The following is a 10321-nucleotide window of genomic DNA, read 5'->3' on the forward strand; positions in this document are numbered from 1 at the left end:
TATTAGATAGGAAAATAAAAACCAGGGCAGGGGGACTACTAAAAATTGCTAGTTGCCAACTGATTAAAATGAAGCACTGCTTTAAAAAAAGTTACAGGATTCAGAAAAACAGTATTTTTGTATAGTGTCTTTTAATCAAATGTTCAGCCCCCTCTTTGTGTTCTCTACAGTGTAAATTCTTGATAAGTGACTAGTTTTCCAATAAATCATCTTTGTAGCCCCTTCCTCTGTGCTGTGTGCTTGGTTCCAGCAAGAATGTGGTAGAGGGCACTGTGTAGCAGACGTCCTTCTGGTCAGGCATTCATCAGATGGAGAGGGCCCAGTCAGGAAGGAATGGCCAACAGTCAGTGTCCTGGTGGGTTGGGACAGTCTGGTGGCATGTCTTTTTTGAGCCCATAATGAAATATATTTTGTCCCCCACCCCCCTCACCCTTTCTCTGGATTCTTCTTGCTTAGTTATATATGCCTTTTTCCTACCCTCTTGCTAACATGTGCCCAATGACATACTTCTAACCTGCTAATATTTCTTGGAAGGTAAGCTCTATTGAATTCTGATAATTGTCTATTTGATTTTAAATGCCAGAGCACCCAGAGGCCCCTCTACCTACATTACCACTTGTGCTAGTACATTGGAGTTTGCTAGTATTTCTGCTTAAAGAACTTAATGGTGGATTCATTAAACAGAGATCTTTGCTAACTTGGGACACTAAAAACAAAATTCTAGGACCACTCCAGCCAAAGTTGCTGTCATCTAGTATGACTCAGAAAGTACCCTCCATATTTGCATCAGGTACCATGTGTTCTGTGAGCACTGCTCGTAGTGTCATCAAGTAGACAGCCAAGCTCTGCCTGTCAGAGGGCCTGTCTTTCTGAATGTGGGGCACATGCCAATGCCGAGTTAAGTTCATCCCAGGCAGTGGTTCTCCATAGCCCCAGACTGTCTGGTGGATGGGGAGAGGAATGACTGGGCTTGTTTCCATTTGGCTCTGAGCCAGGTAGAGCAGGTGTCTGTGCCTGGCCTACAAGTAGGAGTGTTGCCTAGTTGCCCTGAATGTCCGTGTGCCTAACATTGTCACCTTTCCCGCTCATTATGTCTATCATGATCCAAAGTGTGAGATGGTGGTTGTGTCTTCAGTCTGTGTGCATTTACCTTGCTTGACTTTTTATTTTTCTGTTTTTTCATTTTCAACATCTATCATTTGGTTCCACAATGTATCTGCCTCGGTTGACCATTAAATGTTCCAAAAAGTTCTGACCTAGCCTCCACATTAATTCTAAATTTTGTGCTTTTCTAGGTCTCCAGAGAGAGCCCAGTCCTTGTCCTGTAATTACTGTAGAGCACTTTAAAGAACCCGTGGGTGTCAAAGGCCTCGCCCTCTATCCAGATCCCTGCAGAGTTCCTGGAACAAAGACCCAGAACACCTTAGAATCTGACTCCCTGGCCCGAGAAGGCCCTTCCAGCAATAGCTCCTTCCACAGCAGTGAGGAGGAGGGCACCGACCTGGAGGGGGACATGTTGGACTGCAGCGGGTCTCGGCCTCTCCTTCTGGAGTCTGAAGAGGAGGATGAGAGCTGCAGGCCTCCCCAGGAGAAGCTGCGAGAAGCCACTCTGTTCTCTGAACCTGGGGTGTCTGCTAAGCCAGAAAAGGGGGGACAAGGCGGGGAAAAGAGCCAGTTCTTGCCAATCAGCCAGCAGGCCTCAGATGGCCTCGGGGAGCCTGATGTCTTTGCCACAGCCCCCTTCAGGAGCTCGCTGGTTCCAGCAGATGACGTGGACATTTTCTCCAAAGCCCCTTTTGTATCCAAGGGCAGTGTAGCTCCTTCCCAGACAGAGGAGGTGGACGTGTTCTCCAGAGCTCCTTTTACCAAGAAGAGGAGTGTGGAGGAGTTACTGGCGGTGCAGGGCTCCTCACAGGATTTGCCAGTGCAGGCTGGCCTCAGTCAGCCTGGTGAAGGGCCCCTGCTTCCAGGCCGTGATAGAGCCATGTACACGCCTGCCCAGACACAGTATCCTGTGGCTGCCTTTGTGCAGCAGGCCGGTCTCCCCTCCCACTCTGTCCAGGTGGCAGACCATTTTGACAGCAGCTCTCCCAGAGGTTCTCCCATGGAATCTGGGAGTCATCCTAGTGACAGAAACAGAGGCCTGCAGCCCCAGAAAGAAGCCTTTTCCGGGCCAGTAGCTGGCAAGCCATTCCGCCCCCAGGCTTTATCCAAATATTCCCGACACTATAGTCCAGATGATGAGTCAAGTCCAGAAGCCCAGCCCATCGCTGCCTACAAGATTGTTTCGCAAAGCAATAAGCAGTTGCTGGCTGGCTCTGTATCTGTCTCGTCTCTGTCCTCCAGGACTACAGAGCTGCCCGCTGCTGATCCTTTTGCTTTAGCACCCTTTCCTTCAAAAGCAGGCAAACAGAAACCCTAGGAGCAGAGGCCAGCCTGAGGTCTGCCTCCACCACCCCACCAGCACCCATCACACCACTCCTGGCAGGCCTTCCAGGGAGTATCCACTGTGACCTTGTAGTTCACTGCCTCAGAGCAGAACCACTTCAAGGCAACTAGCAAGGTTGCTCTTTATGTTACACTTCCTTTTTTTTTTTTTTTTTTTTTGTTAATACTCTTTTCTGGACTTATAGGTATTTCTGGTCCTTTATACAGGCCTTCCACCTGCACTCAGAACTCTGGTTCTTTCCTGCCCAGAAACCTTTTTAATCAAGGAATATGTTACCCACAGTTACCATGGGTTGTATTACACCACGACTTTGAATTCCCTCCAGGACTCGACAATACTCTTGGAACAGAGAGATTTCTAGAAAAAAAAAAAGCAATATAAACCTACTGCACATCTGAAGAAGTTAATCCTTCGGCCGCTCATCATTCATTCCTGTGGAGTCAGCAGCTCTCAAAGGATTCTGGGATCTCTCACTGATTCCTTATGAGCCCAGCTGACCCTTGTGCACAAGTGTCTGGGTGCATGATGTGGCTCAGATTCTCTGTCTTGTAAAAGAGCACACAGGTGGGAAAAGCTTAGTCTGCCTTCCCATGGTCCACTTTTTAGACTAGTAAGGATACATGCGTATGCGTGCATACAAGAAACCTTTTCCTTTGAGTGAAACCACCATGCCTACCTCCATTATCAAATCATTTTCTTGTGTTTGCCTGTTGACCTGACTTGAACCTTGGCTTTATTTGGATGTTTTCCTCATGGTAAAATTGAATTTGTTGGACCATATGGAGCAATCCTGTTGGAACTGAGGTTTCAGGGTGGATTTTTAAAATTCCATTTACTTGGTTTTGAAAACTCACATTTTCAAAACTGGACATAGTAGCTCATACTTGTAGCTCTTGGGAAACTGAGACAGGAGGATTGCCACACGTTAGAGGCTAGCCTGGACTTAATACTGAATTCCAAGCCACCATATCCCAACACTCTTTCCTCCCATCCAAAAAAGTCACCGGCCCTTCTGTTTTCCCCTGGCAACAGGGGAAGAATGTCTTTAGTGTCTTTAGCACTCCAGTCACTGGGAATCCTTCCTGGGTACCATTATTATGAAATTCATTAATCGGGAACCTAAGCTACAAGCCAGGTTTGCCTGCTGTCCCCTGCACCCTCCCCCCTCTTCCCATACAAGTCTGTTGCCTCTTGAGTGGGTACAAACCTGATAACTAGAAGTAAGTTGCAAATGAAAAAGAACTGGTCAGCTGTCCTTACGTATCTGTTAGTTGTCTCAGATGTTAAAGTAGAATAGACAGGTGACTGGTTGTGTTTTCAGAAGTGTGTTTTTATTTCTGGAAAGCTCTGACTCATTCCTAGTGTTCTCATACCCTTCATTTTTAGTGCCTTAAAAGAAAACCCATGACTCTACGGGGAGGTTTCTGCTGAGGAAGTTGAGTTTAATGGGAAGAGTCTGCACCAAACTCTGTGCACTCTTACAGCTTCTAGCACACAGTTCCTCCACGTGCTTGGAAAAGTTGAGAGAGTTGTGCACCAGACTAGATTAGTGATATAAAAATTACTAGAAGCCAGGCATGGTAGCACACTCCTGTAAGCAGGGCACTTAGGAGGTGCAGGAAGAAGGGGTTCAAGGCCAGCCTAGACTCCACGAGACACTGTCCCAAAAAAATAAAAGAATTACTTAAAATTCATCCAGTGATGAAGCCTAAATGCCAGGCTGCACTTGCACTCAATTAGTTGTGATGTCCTAAGTTTGAAAGTCAGGATTTTGGTGTACAACTCAGTAGAAAAATACATGCTTTGTATGCACCATGCCCTGGGTTCTGTCCTCGGCACACACAAAAAATGATAAAACCCAGGACTCTTGACAGTAACATAAGAATGGTTACTTTTTGCCTGCTGTGACAAGCATCTTAATCCCAGAACATGTAAGGCAGAAACAAGTGGATTCGTATGAGTTTGAGGCCAGCCTTGTGTACATAGCAAGTTCCAGGACAGTCAGTGAGTGAAAGCCTGTCTTAGAAGGGAAAAAGGAACCTATTTTCAGTACTTTTCTTTTTGGTATTCTCCACCTGTTTAAATAACAGACATATGTCAGTGCCACCTCCCCCAGCAGTGGTTGCCTGGTGAGGGCCCCTCCCCACCAGAAACCTGACTTTCACTTCAGTAAAGGCTAACTATTCTCTCTAGGAATTTGATTTCTCACAGTTATTATTTTTGAATTCTTTTATACTAGTGGATACAAACTGGTCTTTCTGTTAAATGAGTAGTTTGGAACTTCGCAACCAAACTTCCCATGCTTGTTGTCAGGTGAAGTCCTCCAAGTCATGCAGAAAGGATGGGAATGTTCAGAGTCCTCCCTTGAGGTCACAAGCTCTTGCCAGATTGCCGCATATACCTGTAGTCCCAGCTTCTTAGAAGGCTGGGCAGAAGGACAGCTTGAGCCCAGGATCTCAAGGCCAGCTTTGGCAACATACAAGAACCTATCTCCTGAATAGAAATTTGAGAATGCAAGGTCAACATCAGCTATGTAACAGCGCTGCAAAATGCTCTAACTTTGATCACTGTATCACTCCATCTAATCAAACAGTCATTTTAATTCACAAGGTTCAAATGAGGATAAAATCGTGGACTCGTTATTTTATATAGTTGAATCATTTGGGCTTTAGGGCCTTTTTTTAATCTACTGAGTGGAAAGTCTACCTACCATCTTTGAATAGGAATGAATGTGGCCACATGCAGATTTTTTTTAACGTAGCAGTTTGTGAAGGAAATCTGACAAGAGACTAGCCGACAGATGAGCTCTGAAGGAGGTGCTGTGGAAGAGTGTGGGTGACAGGATCAGTGGGTGATTTAAGATCCGGGGTCCTGGTTGGATGCCATCCTGCGTGGACATACGGAAAAGTTGTTTTATGGGGAATTAAGAGTGCTGAAAGTCTATGAATCAAATGCAGGTTCCCAGTGACCATACTCTAATAGCTTAATAATAAGGAAGAGGGAGCATTGTCAACAAAGTGCTGTGCTTTGTTTTCATTTCTGCTATGTGTTAGTCGCTTTGTATATTTCATAGGAAACACAGGAAACTGAACTTTTGACTCTGTAGAAAGAGGTAAGTTGGAATATCCTTAGACAAAGCCTTAAGCCTATCATGTACTAATGAACTCCTAAGTGATGTGCTAGGCTGGGGGCGTAGCTCAGAGAGGGAACTTGGCATAAGTGAGGCCTGAGTTCTTCCATGTTAGCTGACTAATGAGCACTGTTAACAGAATTAACTTCTGTGTGATGGAAAACGTCTCACCAATTTCTTAGGCTTACAATGCAGCTCTTTAGCACCAAAACAAATGAAATAAAATAATGAAATGAATATCTGTGGCAGGAACACCTAAGAACCCAATACTTGGGAGGCTGAGGCAAAAGCATTATGAGTTCAAGACCAGCCTGGGCAGCTTAGCAAGCTCTTAATATTGAAATTTCAAGAAGGTTGGTTTTGTATTTAGGTGGTAGAATGCTTACCTAGCATATGCAACCACTGGATTTAATTAACTCTGGTACTGGGAGACAGATGGTTCCATCACGAGCAATGTAGTCAAGAAAGTGAACAGAAGTTGGTGCTGAAATGCAGATTTTAGTTCATACAGGCTGTCTTGGTTCACTTGTGGGATTGAAGGCCTAGGTACCGTTGCATGTCCCAGCGTGTGTGTGTGTGTGTGTGTGTGTGTGTGTGTGTGTGTGTGTGTGCGCGCGTGATACACACACACAGAGTCTCCTACTCACTAACCCATGTTGTGTCTCCGTTTCATGTGGCAACTGAGATCTTCTAGACGTTCAAACAATGCTGTCTTACTGACCTGTTGTGTATTTCTTCCATGTTGGACCATGTGCTTGTCAGTGTTGTCGGCTTCTCTTCACTGGTGCATAAAGTATTAGGGTGGTCTGATGATAAGAATTGCTCTGTAAATGAAAATAATCAAAACATGTATCAAATTGTATGATATGTATACCTTACTTAAATAGGAAACTTAAGTGGAAAGCTCTCCAGCAGGAACAAGGCAACTTCTGTGGAGGCCATTTGGGTCCCTCAAATGTAAAAAGATGTTGCTCCCTGCTGTGTCTTTGGATTTCAAACTTGAGAACACATCCCAGTGAAGTTCAAAACAGCTGCTGGTCATGGTATTTTTATCAGAGGCAAACAAACTTTGATGAGAGGTAGTTTGCAGGGGTGCAGTGGTAGAAGGCAGGAGCATCTTGCCACTTTCCGAGGCCACCCTGCTTCCTAGTCCTGTGGTGCTTGCCTAAGAGAGTAAACTGGATTGTCAGTGAAATTATGTCTTTGTCAATCAATCTTCGTTTTGTTGTAACCACCAGAACATTTGAAAACTTAATAAAAATTTCACAAAAGGTTTCAAAATGTTTAAAAATAAAATGTAGTGTCTAGTTGTAAATTGTTTTTGTTTTGTCCCCAGAGGTCTTTGTGACCCCTCCCTCATTCCTGCTCCCCCTTAATTTCCTCCCTCAACATTCTCCTGTTTTGTCCACACCAATAAGTGGGTAGTGAACTGTCGTACTAAATTGTTTCCCTTGCTACTGTAAAATTTCATTTTAGGATTCAGGCCAGCCTTGACAATCTAACAATTCCCCTAGAATAAAGGACAGAAGAGGGTGGGCAGGACCCAGCTTTCCTCTTTGGGGGTGTAACCCAGAGGGCACTCTCCACCCTGATCCCTACATGGCTCTAGAATGAGTATATATGTTTGAGGACTCTAGAACAGCAAAAATAGCTAAGTGCTGGCCAGGGAGGCCCTTCCTGTAATGAAGCAAGAGGTTCTCTGGAAGTTCAGGGCCTGCTTGGGCTACATAACAAGACCTTGTCTCCACACACGCACGCATGCACACACACACACACACACACACGCCCACGCACACACACAAAATGCTAAATATTAGCTACATAACAAGATCTTGTCTCCACACACACGCACACACACACGCGCACACACAAAATGCTAAATATTAGCTACATATGGCTTAGGCCAAAGTTTCTGTAACTTGTAATTCCATGCGTTTTGTCAGCTGTATTTCAGCAACCTCTAACTTAGGAAAGTGTTACACAGTTGTGAGTACATTGTAAACATTACCTGTGCTGCCTTGTGGTAAGAAGAACCAAGGAGATCAGATTCCCTTGGCAAGGAATTTCAGAACGGAGTTTTCAACAGCCGTAAGGATAGGTCAGGGTTGGCTGTGTGAGGACCCACATACTGTCTCTAGTACCTTCACGCTGAGGTAATGGGAGACAGTAAAATCTTTCCCTTCAGAAATCATGAGCCTGCTGTGTTCTGCAAGTCTACCAAAGATTCTTGTGTGAAGAGTGTTAGCGTCCGTGTGCGTGTACATGCATCCCCCTGCTTCCTTGTGTTAACTCTAGCCCTTCCGGTTAGTCACATAAAGAGGCCTGGGAGGGGCCACAGGCAGCTGGCACCAGTAACTCACTCCCCTTTGCCCAAACCTCTGAATTTAGCATCAGAGTTGCTTGCATCTGTGGTGAGGGACTTGACTAGCCATTGCTTCTGCCGCCTTCCCACGTAAGCGCCTTCCTGTGGGTGGCACTGGGAGGACAGTGGTGACTGGCACCACAGGGCCTGAAGATACTGTTTTGAGTGGAGCATTTGATGTCATTTTTTAGGGAACAGAAACCAAATAACAGAGGCCAAGGACCATGCATATTTCCAGGAGGGAAGGTGAGCACCCTCTGCTGGCAGTGTTTGGAGTTGACTGAGTGAGGATCTGTGCACAGCCTGGGAGGAGTGCTGAGGTCAGCAGGCCTCGGGACTCCTTAACATGCAAACAATCTTGGGGAAGCCAGAAGGTCACTCCTACCAGTTTTGCGATACCTTTCATTGCAGGCTGTTGGATTTATGTTGTTGATTCTGGATGTGATCTATCTTAAGTATCTGATAGTTTTTATGGATAATTGTTTGGGTTGTAAACTCCTATACTCTTTATTAAAATGAACCTAATTAAGTGACTAAGTGGTGTTTTTTTTCCTTTTGTGGGCTCTTCTATGGATGACAGTGTCCTAGGCACCTTTCACCAGCACAGAGCCTGGGGTAGGTTCTAATATTCCTGAACAGAAGCCAGTGTTGGCACAGAGAAACCTACAGGAAATGAACCTAGGATATTCTCTCCAAGCTCCCTGTCACGAGGGAGAGCCTGCCTACTTATTTCCAACTGTGAAGAAAACAACCAGGATGGTATTTGACTGAACTTAACTGAGCTTGACTTAACAGGATTCAAGAACTGGCGATATGCTGTGTCCAGAACCAGTGTTCACAATCCAGGGCCCCAGAGCCCTGCTGTAATACATGAGTGAAACCAAATTTCCTGAGAACTTACTTATCTAAATCCAAACCTCTAACTTCTTCTAAGATTTCTTTTTTAGTTTCTGGAGACAGGGTCTCACTATGTAGACTCACAGAGATCTGCCTGCTTCTGTCTCCTGCGTGCAATGATTAAAGTCATGAACCACCACATCTGGCTAGTTTTATGATCTAAAGTTCTTAAGTGTTGCCAGGTGGTGGTGGCACACACCTTTAACCCCACCGCTTTGGGGGCAGAGGCAGGTGGGTGGATCTCTGTGAGTTAATGCCAACCTAGCCTACAGAGCAAGTTCCAGGACAGCTAGGGCTACACAGACACAGACCTTGTCATGAAAACTCAAGACAAAAACTCAACTGTTTTAAGGTTGCAGCAGCCGCCAAAGCTGCTTTGTTTCTTACCTAAGACTGCAGGGGAAGACAGACTCCCACTGAGCTTTCTACCAAGGAGTAGGACAGGACAGGGGGAAGCCAAGTAAAAGCCTGTGACTCTAGACTTGTCTTTCCTTGTGTTTTTCCTTGAGTTCACCTTAGATTGGAGTAGTGAGGCCCGGGGTGAAGCTCAAGTGTATCATGTGTAAGGAGACGTGTCTCCTTGATGTGCCCACATGTAAGCCTGTCCCAGAGGTCGTCCACAGTCTCTCCAGCACACTGTTCCAGGCTCTAGTGGACCACTCCTAAAGTCAGAGCTGGTGAACCCATACTTTTTCCTTGACAAAATTTAAATACAAATTTTGACTTGGGAGTTTTGAATTTATTAAGTATGGAGAGTAAATACAGAGCATGGTTGTGCACACCTTTAATCTCAGCACTCGGGAGGCAGAGGCAGGCAGATCTCTGTGAGTTTAAGACCACCCTGGTCTACAAGACCTAGTTCTAGGACAGCCTCCAAAGTCACAGAGAAACCCTGTCTCGAAGAAAACACACACGCACACACACACACACACACACAAAGAAGTATTAAAACAAAAAAAATTTTTTTGAAACAGGATCTCACCTGATTGACATCAAATTCATGGGTGATCCTCCTGCATCAGCCTACTTTGTGCTAGGATTAGGAATGTGTGGCACCACATCGTTTGTAAAATTTGCAATGAACCAAAAGTTGACTAATAAGTCTGCATTGCATCTAGGAAAGAATATGTCTCAAAGAAAAGGATGATGATAGCCAAACATGCATTCTATGGGCAATTGATTAAGATTTAAATTGGCTTAATGGAGTTACTTCATAGTTTACCCACATATGAGTGTCCTAATCCTTAAAACCTGAGGATGTGAGAGCTACATGGGAGGTGGGGAAACTGAGAGTAGCGGGAGGGGAAACTGTAATCAGGATATATTATGTGAGAAGAAAAATGTCTATTTTCGGGAAAAGAAGGAAATAAACAGACAGCCTGTTCTCCCTGCCCTTCCTTGGTTCACTCGCAGCACCGCCTTCCACGTGTAGGGGGCGCACTCCCTGTGACTTCCCTCTTCCCAAGGCCTGAGCCTGCACAGG

General features: G+C 45.2%; 1 protein-coding gene across 11 annotated transcripts in view; it reads left to right on the forward strand.

Moving 5' to 3' along the window:
- The window catches only part of Aak1 (AP2 associated kinase 1), a 153075-nt gene extending 144601 nt beyond the window's left edge, over nucleotides 1–8474 (forward strand). For all 11 annotated transcript variants that reach the window (XM_040737918.1, XM_040737917.1, XM_040737920.1 and 8 more), the window contains one exon: nucleotides 1296–8474. In XM_040737918.1, coding sequence (XP_040593852.1) covers nucleotides 1296–2422 — 1127 coding nt within the window. In that variant the 3' untranslated portion in view covers nucleotides 2423–8474. The remainder of the gene's footprint in view (nucleotides 1–1295) is intronic.
- The last annotated feature ends 1847 nt before the right edge of the window (nucleotides 8475–10321 follow it).

The sequence above is a fragment of the Mesocricetus auratus genome, unplaced genomic scaffold (assembly GCF_017639785.1).
Source record: "Mesocricetus auratus isolate SY011 unplaced genomic scaffold, BCM_Maur_2.0 Super-Scaffold_100676, whole genome shotgun sequence".
Taxonomy (NCBI): Eukaryota; Metazoa; Chordata; class Mammalia; order Rodentia; family Cricetidae; genus Mesocricetus; species Mesocricetus auratus.